Source organism: Falco rusticolus, chromosome 2 (genome assembly GCF_015220075.1).
Source record: "Falco rusticolus isolate bFalRus1 chromosome 2, bFalRus1.pri, whole genome shotgun sequence".
Taxonomy (NCBI): Eukaryota; Metazoa; Chordata; class Aves; order Falconiformes; family Falconidae; genus Falco; species Falco rusticolus.
The window spans coordinates 62,227,723-62,243,366 of NC_051188.1; the positions used below are offsets into that span (position 1 = coordinate 62,227,723).

Here is a 15,644-nt window from a genome sequence, read left to right on the forward strand (position 1 = left end):
CAACAGTTTTCTCCCTGTAACCTGGCCAAAGCTCTGGCTTTGGAAGAGTTAATTCAAAACGGAGGCAGAACAAGGGATGCCACCATTGCCTAGGGACCCTGGGTGTGTCCTCTGCAGCAATATCTTCAGGCCATAGAACTGAATGGCTACTTCTAGTCTTCTCTAAAGTACCGTGATTTACACCACTGTGTTTCCATATCACTCTAGATATAGCCAGTGCATGTATTTGCAAGTAAATGGTGTAAATTAGGGTCCTTCTGTTTGAAAGAGTAACTATAAAGCAGGAAGGAGTTGAATACTGTGAACTGAAAAATAAAAAAAAGGTGGCTTTAGGAAAATAAAGAAAAGAAGGCTTTAGGAATAAATATTCTACAAAACAAAGAAAGAGAAATCAGATGTAGGTACTAGGTAATGTGACCCACTTATTTTTAAATCTTGTTTCTCTGAAATTAATTCAGAGTCTACACTGCTTTTCCATATGAATATTGGTCTTTTCAGGGTCTTAAAAAACAGAAAATGCTTTGCCTGCCATATCACAACTTAACTCAGGCATGTCACATTTGACCGCGGCCCATTGTCACTTTGGTGTAAGGAGACATGTTAATTTGTATCACTGTGCTTGGGCACTGTAAGAGGCACACACTAGCACTTCTTAGACCATTAGATTTGTGGCCTTAATATTTTCCACTGGAGGCACAGGATGCATTAAATTTCATGTACATAATAAAATGAAAGGGGAGGAATTTGTCTGAAATAGAAGTTTTAAGTTTAGCAGTTACGAAATAATTGTAGTCCCTAAACTCATAAATTGTTCTGGCTACATCTACAATGACAGAAATATCTGCCCCACTGAGGGAACTGTGATCCACCTCAAGAATCTCATTGGAGTTTGACTTGGTGTCTGTGTGGCCCAGAGACATAAACATTATTTTTTTAGTGGTTTTCCAGTTCAGGGTACCCCAGATAACAGGAGCTTTGTGCCCTCGACATCCAGAGCCACAGTGCATTGGCAGGAAGCTGTCAGGGTTGCTGAATGCCTGGGAACGGACGTGTAATAGTGGAGGGTGCAAGGCCTGGCGGGCGAGTAGCAGAGACTAGGCAGAAAGGAAGGGACGCATATTGTCATGTGCCTACCTGTGCTGCTTGGAGTTCATTCACGAAGTGGAGTGATCGAGCCCCTCAGGTGCTGCCAAGCCTGGGGTCTGACTGATTTTTCCACAAAGAGGGCATGGGATAGAACCAATTGTATTTTGATCTGGGCCTAACATTAAAGCTGGGAGAGATGTCATCTGGAGCTGTAGGACTACCTCTCTCCATCTGTTTCATTGGTGGCTGGCTTTGTTTCTCTCAAAGGTAATGCTGTGTTGAATGGAGCTTAGGAATCAGCCTGGCAGTTCACATCATGCTTTTGAATGCAGCAGAGAATCAATAGCCCAGTTGCTTTAGGGTCATGGCAATCTGATTCCTGACTGCCTAAAAAAATTATAAACTACAGGAGCTCTGCCAGGGAGGATGGAAGGTTCATCCCTATCTTCATCAGTGCTTTCAGCCAGTATAGAAAAAGTAATTTTCCTCTCTTCATTTCTGCATTCTGTGAATGGCATAAGACTTAGCTGTACAAATGTTGTGCCATTTCTTTTGTGGTTTGTTGTCTTTAATCTTTATGCAGCATAGATGGGAATTTATTTCCAAGATTTCTTTAGAAAATGAGATGAGTTTTGAACAAGTTTGATAAATGTTGCCAGTGATTGCTGGAAATATTTCAGGGATGGTGAAAGCAGTAGGATTACAAATCAGTTGTTTGAAAAGCCCATTAAGGGCATGACTGCTCTGAATAACCCCTGTCAACCCATGGGTAGAGCTTGCTTTGAAAGAAATCATCAGCTATTGCACTAGTAATGGTGTGGTGACAGTATTGCTACTATAAATGTGGGTTTTAGGTAAGCAAGACAATTTCAAGGAATTAATAGATTACCAACAGTGGTACTTGGATTTTAAAATTTAATTTTAAAATAATCATAGCAAAGGTGTGAGGTAAATATTTTTCTAAGACTGCATTAACAAAAAATTTATGACATCTTGCTTGATTTTATTTGCTGTTCTGATTAAGAATAATTTATTGAAACTGGCATTCATCTGTCCTCATACACAGCTGAGTTGTATTGCGTATTCCTCACAAGCACCTTTGATACAAGCTGAAACTACAGAGTGACAACTGAGGAGTAAGAAGAGTACTAAAGAGGCATGAAGGTGGCAAGATTTCTAAGTGGTGCATCTATACAGACTTTAAGATGACAACATTAGACCCAAGGTCTGACTATAGAGGAAATAAAGGGCAAAATATGGCACTTCCTTAACTGGTGGAAGTATGCCATTTCTCCATCCTTCAGTATCACTTCTATTGCCCAGTGGTTCAATTTCATGGTCACTTTATGCCCAAACTGCTTTCAGCTGTTGCTGGAAGTGGTGGCTACCCCATTCTCCCTATTCATACTCTTTACCTAGTGCCATATTGCCAGATCGTTGATCTAGTTAAAAACTAATCTTTTGCCTTGTGCCAGTGAGAGGCAAGCAGCAGAAACATGCAGCCTGAGGCAGGAGGAGAACTGGATAATCCATTCCAGCAACAGCATGGTTTTAGCTAGGCTTCTGCAGTCACTCATGTTTTTGTGCCTAATGAGCAAGTAAAGCCTTCCAGCTAGAGATATTCCTGATAAACTGAAGAGTACAAAAATAGATGTTAGCAGGAACAAAGTTTTCACTAGCTAGCTGTACTTCTCAGAGAAACAATCAATAGAAACATATACTGGTACTTTATATCCAGCACAGCAGGTGGCCAATATTTTTTAAGTTTTATGTATGTTAGGCACTTCTTTTTGTTGTTTGTTTTTTGTTTTTTGGTGGTTTTTTTTTTTTTTTCTGTTACTATGAAAACTGGGTTTGCTGTGAATACCACTTTGTCCAGCTCCTAAGTTTGCATTACCATCAGTAGCTGATCACTGGTGAGTTATTGATAGCCCTGGACCCTCGTCATTCACCTTCCAGGCTTTGCTGTTGCTTCAGATCTGTACTCCTTTTGTTTGCAGCATATAAGGTCATAGATAGTTCTACGTGCCAGAGTAGCTGGATGTTATTCAACATAGCACAGTGTAAGTACTAGTTATTGCCATATATATCAAAATTCTTAACACATTACACAGCACAGTTATACAAAGCTAAACAAAACTAAAACAAGTTAGGTAATTGTCATCTTGTCGTTAGCCTGTTGCTGCAACAGCTAAAAAAGTTAAAACAAAGCTCCAAGCTAGCCAAGACAAGCCCAGACAAAGTAAGCCTTACAGCCCTAGTCCCACGAGGGAAGTTAGTGCAAGATCTGTGGCTGCTAACAGTCATGGCTATACTGTCTTTACTGGATTATAAAACTACATAATAAATTGTAATCTAGTCAATAGAGTCAATGGAGTGTGGAAATCTGTTCATTTTACTGGAATAATTTAGTTAAAATTGTAACATCAGGCATATGTGAAAAGCTACTTTTATTATCTTTCTTTACTGGTGATACCTTTCTTTACTTTTATACCTTCAATGCTTTTTAAAACACCTCATTTAGATATGAAATTACGTGTGAAATTCTGCTTTAAGTAGCTGATAATTTTGATAATCTAAAAGACATCATGGGATGGATGGACCTGTTTATATACACAAAGAAAGGCCTTGAGGGTTTACTGAAAATTTTACTTTCAGGGTTTTTTAAAGTAAATGTCAGTTTCCTCTCTTAAAGACTGTTTTCAGTCTCATCTTTCATCTTTTCCTTCTTTTCCATGCAAGATTATAAATAAAACAAGTTTTAAAACAAGGTCTTGTGAAAACTTCCTTAAAAACCACATTAATCAAGAGATGTATAGCATTTCTGGAATATAGTTATCCATAACTTTCTTTCCTCATTAGGTTAAGTCATTACAAATTGCTAGCAGTAACTGGAGTAGTTCTATCGAAAGGAAAAGATGAACATAAGGTGAAGGTTTTCCTACTGACTAGTAAAGTCTTAAGTGAATGACCTAAATTAGTTGTATAGGACAGAGGGGGATTTTGCTTCTGTGATCTTCTTTTCTTGATTTTCTTTTTTTATGGTGTTTTATTGTGTTCTCTTTTTTATTGTGGTTTTTTATTGTGTGGGGATGAATTCAAGGAAGGAGGAATGTTTTTTGCTTGTCTTTTATACAGAGGAATGTAGCATGTAATTCTGACTCAGAACAAAGACTCTTGCCCAGTTGAAAGGATAGTTTGCATATCTTGCCCTGGTAGTCTTTTTTAACGTGCATTTCCTGAGGCACTGATCAAGCTACCTACAATAATAAGGAAACATAAACCAGACAAAGAAAAGACCTACTGAGCTTTTATCCAGTACCGTATTTTTTTGTTTGTTATGATAATATTTTTATAGTTATAATTACTCAGTATTCTACTTTAAGATCACAGTTTATGTATTCTTTATGCTCTAATCTTGGTCTGTATTTCAGGTGGGGTGAAAAAAAGCAAGGCAAAACCATTCATTCATATGAATTTCAATCTCGGATATAGAAATGGTCTGTAATTTTTTGGTTTCTACAGCAAGGTGTTGCTAAATCGATCTGGAAAGGCATTACTTCATGTTGCATAGCTTCTCTATAATGAACCAAGTCTTTGAGGGTTTGATGGAAGGAAGAGATTCAATAAATTGCATGTATTTTCTTTACTCAAGTAGCCACAGGCTCTTTCTGTTACTTGGTTATTGTTTTAGGCTCCAGATTAAATTCTTGTGGAATGGTTTTAGAACTGCTGTTTCTCAACACTCTGACCTTCCCATGTGTCCTGCTCCTGCCAAAAAACATGTCTTCATCCTCTATCTGCTTAGAAGGACCTACCTAAAAGGCAGTTTTGGTGATCCCAAGACTCTTAATGATTGAGTTAATCTCAATGGCCCAACAAGAAACTCTGCATTTTATTTTTGCTGGTGTTATTTTGTCCAATTAGAGTCAGTTTCTGGATGAGAAGTATCCAGAGGTAAATGATGTGTAAATCCTTTTGTGAATGGGGGAAGACAACAGATCCTTTTGGCTGACTCCTTAATCATCTCATCTCATCTTGTAGAAACACAAACTGAGGATGTTATTCCATTATCAGCCTTACTCAATGTAAGACTTCTGCCACCAAAACACATTGTTCTTGCTCTGCTTCCACATGTGTGCATTTGTATCCTCTGTGCTGGTGCTTATGTAGCTATGCAGTCAACCACATTGATGCGGCTGAAAACTAATCCTGCCAGGAGAGAGAAAAAAGAAAAAAAACAAAACAAAAACCAAAACTGGTCCAACTGAATGTGCAACTTCATAGATGGGGAGAGCTGGCACAATGGAAGAGTGGGCCATGCAGTGGATAAATGCCTTCCCCCTTTTGGCAGCAGTGCAGTCTGTGAGAATGCACCATAAAGATGGCATCTTCAAGGAATTATATACTCTCACTGACATCATCAGTTAAAGCCTCCTTAGGAACAGAATTATGGCAGTTTAATTACTTTTGCAAATCACACTTTTAAGGACTATGTGCCTTAATTCCCATTTTCATAAATAAGACTATCATTGAAGGTGAACCAAGCCATGATTCAGATTTTTAACCTACATAGAGAGTTCATAAGAAAGAATGCTACATAAAACCACTATATTAAATGGCTGAGATATTGAAATGGGTGGATTTCCTGCCCCTCTCCCCAAAAAGCAGGGATGGATGAAGTGGGACAACTTGGACTGTTGATTTTTTCAAGGTGAAATCCTGATGGGCTTGACAGAATGGAGTTACTTTCAGAGCCTTAAAAAAGCTTCTGTGATACAGAATTAGTGTTTTCTGGCCTGCTAAAGAAAGGACGTAACATAAGAACATTGGAAATATTAACTTTTGAGGATGATGTAGTTGCACACATATTTAAGGAGGGAGGATTTACAATAAAGTCTTTACTTACTAAAACCTGAGGTACAGGAAGCATCTCCATATGTGGTCAGCAATTTAGGTATTAAAGGAAGGAACTTAGTTCTGAACCTTTATTTTTAATGGTCTCTCTCTAGATAAGGACAATTGTGTACTTTAGTATTGTATTTGTGGATCTGAGAGCAGAATGAAATACTTCGCTTTTTGTCATTCATCCATTTTTCCCAAGGTTATGAAAATCTGTAAATATTTCTCCACCCTCACACTGCTTCAGTGCTTTTCATCTTGCTTGGCAGTTGTTGTACAACCCATTTATTCCATGTTACTTAATGTTCCACTTCTACTTTTGGCAGATGTGCTGGGGACAACAGTGACTTCTGGTAGTAGTTAACTTTAAAGGTGGCATATGCCAGAACATAAAAGTCCTTTATAGTTAAGTGAATTAAATGAAGCAAAACCTTTGGTGAGGAGACATAGATACCGTGGAACTATTCATGAAGTATGAATTTATACAATGGTTTGGGTTGATGTTTGATTTTCAAAGTTTAAAAAAGAGCAAAATATTAAATGGATTTGTATAACTTATATAAATATTTGTCCAATATACCAGTGAGTTTACTCTGTGTGAGGTATTTAGTAATGATGGCAACAAGTCTTTCACATTAATTTTACAGTCTTGCAACCATTTAGCCAAATTCAGACTTTCTTAGGCTGAATTCTTCCAGGGTACCTGGTCAAAAGTCATTCAACACATTCAGAAAATTAAAAAAAAAAAATAATCAGAAACTGACAATATTTGAAAAGGACACTGATGCCTTTCAAATAGGTCAACCGGATGTTTGACTGTTGTAGGAAGTTAAAATGTATAGTGAAAATGGAGTAGCAAGATATTCTAGAGAAAAAGAAAATACGTACAAAAAATGCATGGATAAAAGGGAGATCGTGTACATGGGTCTCTTGAGAGATTCACTGAAGTTAGAAGAGCCTTGAGACAAATTTATGGCCCTCCTATAGGACAGACACTGCAGTAGAACAGATTTCTGGGGTACTCAGAGCTTAAAATCCCTTTGCAGACCTTTGCACAACTCCTTCCTGGAATCTTAACTAGGATTTAAAACAGGAATTTCCAGATGAGGAAGGCAGAACCACCTGTGTTCCTTCCGACACAGGAAACATTATTGGCAGTTACTCTCCTGGAGGGAGGCCTTTTAAAAGGGTTCTACATACCAGTTTGGTGAAGACAGGGTTGCAATGCAGATGTGGATTCCCCTGATAAAGTCTGGCATTATCACTGTACAATTCTGTTCCAGGAATGAACACTGGCAGCATGAGTTAGTCAATGCTTTGATTCTGAGTAAAAAGGTTATAAAGGCAATCAAGATCATGGGGGGAAAGTGCTGAATTTTCACACTTGAGTGAGCACCAATATGAAGGCTTGTGGTTTTGCTTGTGTTTATAAGCCTACTTTCATTTCAGAGGGGTTTGATACATATAACAGGGAGTGGAGTTTGACTCCTAATACCACTTTAAGAATTGTGCTGCGTCAGTAATCTGACAATGCACTGGAAAGGTTAAATTGAGTGCAGATCCTTTAGCTTTAGTATGATGATTAATTTCAAGTGATATAAGTTATGAACACTAGTTTCAATTATTTACTGAAAAAGCCAACGAGTCTCATGGGAACTCTACAAAGTAAAATAAAACCAGTTGACTGTGATTTTGCTCACAAATGAACTAATCAGGTGACTGTGACCTTGAGACAGGGTCTTTCCTCCAGCTCTTCCCTCCCCGCTCCTAAGCACAGAACTGACATGCTCATTTCTTCGCTTGAGAAGTCCTTGGTACTGTTCATATTTAACATCATTAGCAAAGGTCCTTTGCTTCCAGGCTTAGCCATTAAAATAGATGAGATGGGAAACGCTGACATGATAGTTTTGCAAATGTTATCTGAGAGGTTTGCATATATTATTAAATCTCTTAATGAAGATGATGAAGAATCAGCCTGTTAACAGCTCAGAATTAGGTATATTGCTGCATTAATTCTTGTTCCTCTTTTCTTTGATATTTCAGTGCTACGTCTGTTGAAGGATGGTGCTGACCCTCATATGCTTGTTTCCTCAGGAGGCTCCTTGCTCCATCTGGTAAGAGTGATTGAAGATTAGTGTTAGTGACTGTGGATAAATATGGTGGGATACTGAGTAGCAGATTTGGCATATTAACAGAGAGAAAGGCTTAGCAATAATTTTTATCTACACTGCCCTCCACGGTGGTTGTGATTCCATCCAGCTATGCGTGTGTAATAAATGGTTGTTTTCAAATTGCTTATGGAAGGATGGATCGTGTCACAGGTATGGTAACTAACAAAGCAGAATGAAGTTTTATTTATAAATTGTCTGTGGAGTAAGAAAGAACAAAGGAAATATTGCTTGATTCCAAAGACAGAATTATATGGTTCAGAGATTCACAGGTCCTGTATGAAAAGCACTGTGATGTAGCATTTTTCCTTTTGTTTTTGTGCATATTTTCTTGCACCAGTTTCCTACATGGGGATATTTAACACATCATCTGCATTTAGTTTATCATTGTTTGCATAACAATTTCGATTAAGTAATGGGAATATAAAAGGAAAACAGTTTGTATACAATGACCGAAGGAGAAGCAAGATGTAAGGGCATGTGGAGGAAAGACTGAGGCAGATAGAAGGGAAATAATTCAGAGGTAAAATGTTGACTTTGCTGAAGCCAATGGCAAAACTCATCATAAATTCCTAAGTCTTATGCTTTATTTTGGTCTGCGATGCTTCAGTTGCAGACATGCTTTCTATTTAATGTGAAATGATTTTAAGATATTTGGATCCAACTTTGTTGCACAGCGCTGCTAAAATAAATGTGATGTCTCAAATGTAAGGGTATAACAGATCTACTTAAAAGTCTGTTGACAGAGTGTTTCATTTTAGAACAGTTGGATTAAGTTTCTCATAGTATGTACACAAAGCAGAACAATTTCTTGACGAAAAAGGGATCCTATAATAGTTCTGTACTCTAGCACCCCTGCAACTGTGCTTTTGCAGGATGTAGTGTTTCCCTTATGTAATTAATCTGAATTTTCCGTCTTCCATGGCCATGCTGCTTACCAAGGACTTTGGGAAATAAAGGTCTAGGTAAGGGGAGGGTGTATTAGTGAGTTGGAATAGAGAAGATTTAAGTTCTCTTTTCTCTCCTCCAACTATTTGCCTGCTGCAAAGGTGCTCAATCACTTTTAAAAGATGCATCCCTTATGAAATGTTACCTTTGGGATTCCCAAAATTGAGGCATCCCAAATCTTATCCTGTGCTGAAAGCCCTAGAAGACAATCTTTATCTTCAGTGTGGCTAACGTGACATCTATATCACTGGCATTTAAAAATATAAGAAAGAAAAAACCATTTTTAGGGATTTTATATTGCTTTGTCTATTTCAGCTGATGCAGACTTTTTAACTGCAGATAAAATCTGCGGTTGAACTGTGCCTTTTTAGGTTTTGTGATCTTCTGCATCACACCCTAATTCACTGTCACAATCATTCTCTCTCCACTGGTGCCTGCTGCTTCACAGGCACACATATGCCTCAAAAGGCGGGAAAGCTTGCTACCGTAAGAAATTTGCAATAGACAACTGTGTATAACCTACTGCTTCAGTTTAGTCAGGGTTACTTGTAAGTACTCATAATTCATTTACAGGAAAACATGAGATAGTTTTGATTCCAATGACAATTGGATTTGACCCTTATTTGGGATCAGTACAGACAGGAAAGGAGAGTCATGATACAGGGAAAGAGATAAGCCAAGTTTATTTTCTTGCAAGAGCTGAAAATAGTAATTGAGCATGCATCTTTATTGTATTTTTAAAGCCCACTCAGAGGCATTCTAAGTGCTAGTTTTACCACTATAATTCCATGTAAGCTGCTTTCTCCAAAAGGAGCCTAATCAGTGTTTATTCTTTCCAGTTGCAAAATAATTGGTTTTATTCCATAATGAATGAAATATATATATCTATCTTCACATTTTACTTAAAATCTGATTCATTATGTAATTAATTTTTCTTTCTCCATTTCTGTTAACTTCCAAAATATGTTTTTTCTAAAAAAAATTAAGATATCGAATGTGCCACTTCATAAATATTCTGTTGCTATCTCTCTAGACAGTATCACAATGTGGTTGAATCTCAGGGAAGCCGTGGGAGCTTCAAAGGTATTCAATGAACTCTCATTAGATTCCATGAGAGAAGTACAGAAGAAGAGTGCTTGCCTGAGTTCCCCATTCCGTGGGAAGCACATAGTGTCATATCAATTCATGCAGGCAGTCACCCAACCCACCCTAGTAACACAATATATGAGTGCCAGTTTTCTCCTGGAACTTTGACTGAGATTGCCCAATTGCTTCACAAAAACCATTAAACAAGAATCAAGGAGCAGTGGCAATTAAATTGCTGCTACAAATCTAAGCTGTTTTCAGGCTAGTAACTAATCACAAAAGGCTCTATATTATTAATACAAAAAATAGCTCAGTGGCATCTGTCATTTGTTTTGTATGGAAGCTCTCTAGAAAATTTTTTGCTTAACAATGCCTTGAAAGTGTGATCAGTATAAGATTATGTTGGTCTGCATTACGAAATGTCTTATATCTGATTTGTTAAAATTTGAACATTGAACAGCTCAGTGTAAGTTATACTATTGCTACAATGAATAATACTGATGCAACAAACCAAAACTTCTGTTTCTAGAGCTGTCAGATAAGTTACAAGCTAAAGGAAATACATCAGAACTTCCTTTCTGTTCTATAAGTTAATGGTCAGTATGCTTAGAAATCATTTAAAGCAGGACTGCTTTTTAGCCTGATAGAGTTTAATTTTCATCTTCTCAGTTATCTGTATTTATGATCACAGTAGTACATGCAACTCCTACATTCAATTGGATATTTCAGCTATGTCGTGACTTTACAGCGGAATCCAGTTAAGCTCTTTTCCTTCTTCCCCTTTTCCTCCAGTGTCCTGGCTTCCAGGTCAAATTAATACAGATCAGCAAACTGGATGACATCGTGTGGTTCCATATGCAATAAAGACATAACAACATAATTACTTAACCATCTCTTGCAAATTATCTGCAGTTTTCACTATATTTGTCCTCTCAGTGTATATGTGTGCTTTCTGGGAGAGGGAGATATTATACAACTTTAAATATTGGAAGAGGCACAGATATTAAGGATTGTATTCAAAGCATCTAAGTGTCTAATGCAGAAAATCAGGCTCCCTGTAACCTCTCTCCAATGGGGAAAGAGAGAGGATCCTTCTCTAAAGAGTTACTGAGATTGTCTGTTAGGCCAGAGTTATGGTCTTGACTTAGGTACCCTGACTGTCTTTCAAAGTATTATACATAAGTGCACCCATAAAAAGTCACAGATATGACAGGGGAGTAAGCTCAAAACAATAGCTAAGCCAGTTTCTTCTTCTATGCCAAAATTAATGACTTCCATCCTCAAAGTATAGAAACACACACAAGTGTGCAACACCCCCTGCCCCTACCCCCAACACACCCTTAATATGCAGAGTATTTATCTGTCAGAAAGACTTGAATAGGAATCAGTATAGTTAATGAATTGGAAGTAGGAGTGGGTATGGAGAGACATGATTATTGCTATGAACTGCATCAAAAGTGGAAGTTCATGTGTATGTGGACATATGTACATGTGGGTGTACATATACTTAGATGCCACTACTCATGATCATTATGCACTGATGCCTGTGTACTGATTTGGAATGACAATATTGCACAGAAAGTAAGCTTCATCTTTACTGTAGATTTCAGGAGATTTCATATAGTGCTTTTTTGCAGGGAATAAGGGATTCTGTGAGTCATGCACATGGAATTTGTAGTCTTCACAAAACTGTTTCTATAGATTCATCAGCAGTTGGTCCATACAAACACAGCGGTTTAACTACAGTGAGTCATCTGCTCAATTTAAATGTTAAATGGAGCAAAAATTGTATGTAATAAGTTTAGTTGTACACTGAGTAAAACACCATCCCTAATCTGCTTTTCTTTCTTCTAGTGTGCCCGTTATGATAATGCATTTGCTGCAGAAATTCTAATTGACAGAGGTGTAAATGTAAATCATCAAGATGAGGATTTTTGGACATCAATGCATGTAGCCTGTGCCTGTGATAATCCTGATATTGTCCTGCTACTGCTACTAGTAAGTAAAGCATTCCAATGCACTGCGTACTTGAAAAAGAAACAGAATGTAACACCGTAAGGTCTGAAACTACTGCATGAATGCAATATATTACTACTAATCATATCAGTGAAAACATATATTATGTGTGTGTGTTTCTTGGCATTATTTTAATGCTCAGGATTTTTAGAAGGCATTTTTAGGCCTTCAGTGAGAATAGAATATAAATGTCAATGTCAACTATCTTTTACCTCTTCCCTGTGGTCAGGAGCTTGTATCTAAAAAGCACTCAGTCCCAAAAGGGATATGTGGAAAATTTCTTTTCTCTTCTTCTTGGCACTTTCTGTTTTAAAACTGTTTCAACTTTCTGGTTGAGTTTGCAGTCAATATTTTATATATATATACATATATATATAGCAAGTATTCACTAAATTGCTCTGTATTCATTAAGAAGTGTTTTTGGACAAGGTTAAAATGAGACCAATTTAATATTTATCTAAACAACTTTGACTTTTTGGAATAGAGTTTACCTAATATAGTAATAGATATGGCATTCGGCCTTTGTAGAGAACAAAGCTTTTGTAGAGCTTTGTTCATGTTGTGCCTCCATTCTTAGGATCACAGCCTCTACTTTTACACCATTATATTAATGCAGTTCTTTCTCCCAGTTTGTTTTATATTGCTCTTTAGAACAGTAGTTCAGAAAGAGTTCCTAATCTGACTTGCGGTTTTCTAATACAGTTGTACAATTTTAAAATTTCTGGTTTAATATGTCATTGCAAGTAGATCAGCATTTCTTATAGCTGATATTATATTATGGCTTATATTTTTATAATATAGCTTATATTAAGTATAGCATAGTTATAATGGTATTTCAATGTTACAGGTAAAATAAGGTAAAATTTTTTTTAAAGACTGTATACTTGATAATTACTTTAATGAAATCACTTTCAGAGATTTTCTAGTCCAATCCCCCTGCTGAGATCAGAGCCAGTGTTGTGGTTTAACCTCATCTGGCAACCAAGCACCACACAGCCACTTGCTCACTGCCCCTCACCCAGAGGGATGGGGGAGAGAATCAGAACAGTAAAAGTGAGAAAACTTGTGGGTTGAGATAAATACAGTTTAATAAGTAAAGCAAAAACTGCACAGGCAAGCAAAGCAAAACACCACTTCCCACTGGCAGGCAGCTGTTCAGCCATCCCCATGAAAGCCGGACTCCATCACATGTAATGGCTACTTGGGAAGATAAACGCCATAATGTTGGATGTCCCCCCCTTCCTTCTTCTTCCCCCAGTTTATATACTCAGCATGATGCCATATGGTTTGGAATACCTCTTTTGCTAGTTCAGGTCAGCTGCCCTGGCTGTGACCCCTCCCAATGTCCCGTGCCCCTCCAGCCCTTCTGCTGGCAGGGCCCAAGGAACCGAAAAATCCTTGAGCTAGTATAAATATTACCCAGCAACAACTGAAAACATCAGTGTCCTATCAAACATTGTTCTCACATCAGAGCCGAGCCACAGCACTGTACAAGCTACTAAGAAAACTAATTCTATCCCAGCTGAAACCAGGACAGCTACAGCAGCTTATCCAGCACCATGAAAGTCCACAAACTTGCTGGGCAACCTGCCCAGAAAATAAAGTTTTCCTGTATTTCAGTTTGTGGCTATTTTCTTTCGTACTTTCACTGAGCACCACTGAGAAGATTCTTGCTCCATCTTCTTTACTCCCCCTGTTGGGTATTTACACACATTGGTAAGACCCACCTAAGCCTTCCCTTCCTTCTCAAGGCTGAAGAGTCCCAGTTCACTCAACCTCTCCTTGTGTGACAGATGTTCCAGTCCCTTCATCATCTTTGTATCCCCCTTGCAGAACTCACTCCATTATCACTCATGATCATCTGGTGGGGAAATATCTGTCTCTGCTTGAATGTAATAGCTGGGAACACTGTTCTGGATCTGTAGATCTACACTAGGTCAGTGATAGGGAGGCTTTTAACCAGTGTGATACTGATAAGAGCCCTCTTGGGCTTTTGAGAACTTGAGTCCAAATGTCTCCTCTTCTAGAGAAAAGTCAGATCAATGTCTGTCTTCTCCCGGAAGTGTGTTTCACTAGACTGTTAGATTTCACAATGAACTTACTTTCTTAGGAATGCTCTGGTGCCTAATTGCTAATGCTAAAGCATAATCAGCAGATTAAATAGCATCCACAGAGATTAATGTGGTAGTTTACACCTTAGAACTGCTGTTTCAGGCATTCTTGGTTACATGTGAGCTTTTTCTGAAATACACAGATGTTCTTCCTTCTAGCACATATAGTTCATGTTATAGAAAACAGGATAAAAATATCTGATACTAAATTGGAAAATAAATTAAAAATAAAATCTATATTCAGTTCAGAATTAGCGATACCTTTCTTCTCTGCATCTCAGTTCTAAATTCCTAAGTTTCAACCTTTATTTGAAATCGGAACAGGTAACTGTTGAAGGTTTCCCTGTATAGACTTCAGTTCCATCACACCAAATAAGGAAGAATTTCTGAATGGAGAGATTCTTCCCCAAAAATGTTGTGTGCCTCATAAATGTGTGTTGTGCTTTTGAATTACTATGACAACTGTAATGAAACAAAGTTTTTCTCAGTTGTTTTGTGGGGGTTTGTTTTGTTTTGTTTTGTTTTTTAATTACTTATGACTCATTGCATTTAGAATTTAACACATCAAAACTATCATGTTGACTTCATGGAATAGATGAGTGTGCTGTATTCAGTTAGAGTGGCACCACAAGCAAATAGTTTTCAGTAGTAGAGGGGATAATCTTATCTGCAGCATAGGGAGTTGCAGTAGTATGATTTTGAGTTAATGACTATGCTAGCTAGAATATAATGCCCTGTAGCTGAAAGTACTGTGGCTACTGTCTGACCTTCTGTAAATGGCATGGGCTTCACCAAAACCTGTGTTTGGGACCTGGAATTGCTTTCACTCTGTCCTGTGGTTACTTCTTCCAATCTGTAATTTTGGTTTTAACATTGATCTGTACCAGATCTTCTTTGGTAATCTCTTAGGATTCTGCTGGACTCTGAGGTTATGCCTGCTCTAGAAAACCAAAAAGAGGTGTGCAGGTGTCTTCCTGGGTGCTGGACAGCAATAATCTGTACTAGCAAACTGTTAGAATATCCTCTGGCTTGTTTTTGGCATGTGCCATCTAGATTCCTTCCAGACAATTCACCAGCATGGTTTTGAAGCTGGAAAGTCCCAGGCACCAGGTTTTGAGGCTGGCAAGTCCCAGGTACCAGTTTGTATTCAGCTGTTACATTGTACAGGCTAAGAGACTTTACTGGACTAAACAAGCTCTCTTCCATGCTAGCTGGCTTCAGCACCCAGATTTTTCCCAGCTCCATTTGATTTAGTAGTAGAGATACAGCCTTTGTCATGCTTGGAATGTTGTTTCCTCATCTTTTCTATTACAATTATAATTAGGTC

At 37.9% G+C, this 15,644-nt stretch overlaps 1 protein-coding gene across 1 annotated transcript in view; it reads left to right on the top strand.

The window, feature by feature from the left end:
- Nucleotides 1-15,644, top strand: part of MYO16 (myosin XVI) — a 412,211-nt gene that overhangs the window by 121,995 nt on the left and 274,572 nt on the right. Inside the window, exons 3-4 of the mRNA XM_037377384.1 lie at nucleotides 8,032-8,102; nucleotides 12,045-12,188. Coding sequence (XP_037233281.1) covers nucleotides 8,032-8,102; nucleotides 12,045-12,188 — 215 coding nt within the window. The remainder of the gene's footprint in view (nucleotides 1-8,031; nucleotides 8,103-12,044; nucleotides 12,189-15,644) is intronic.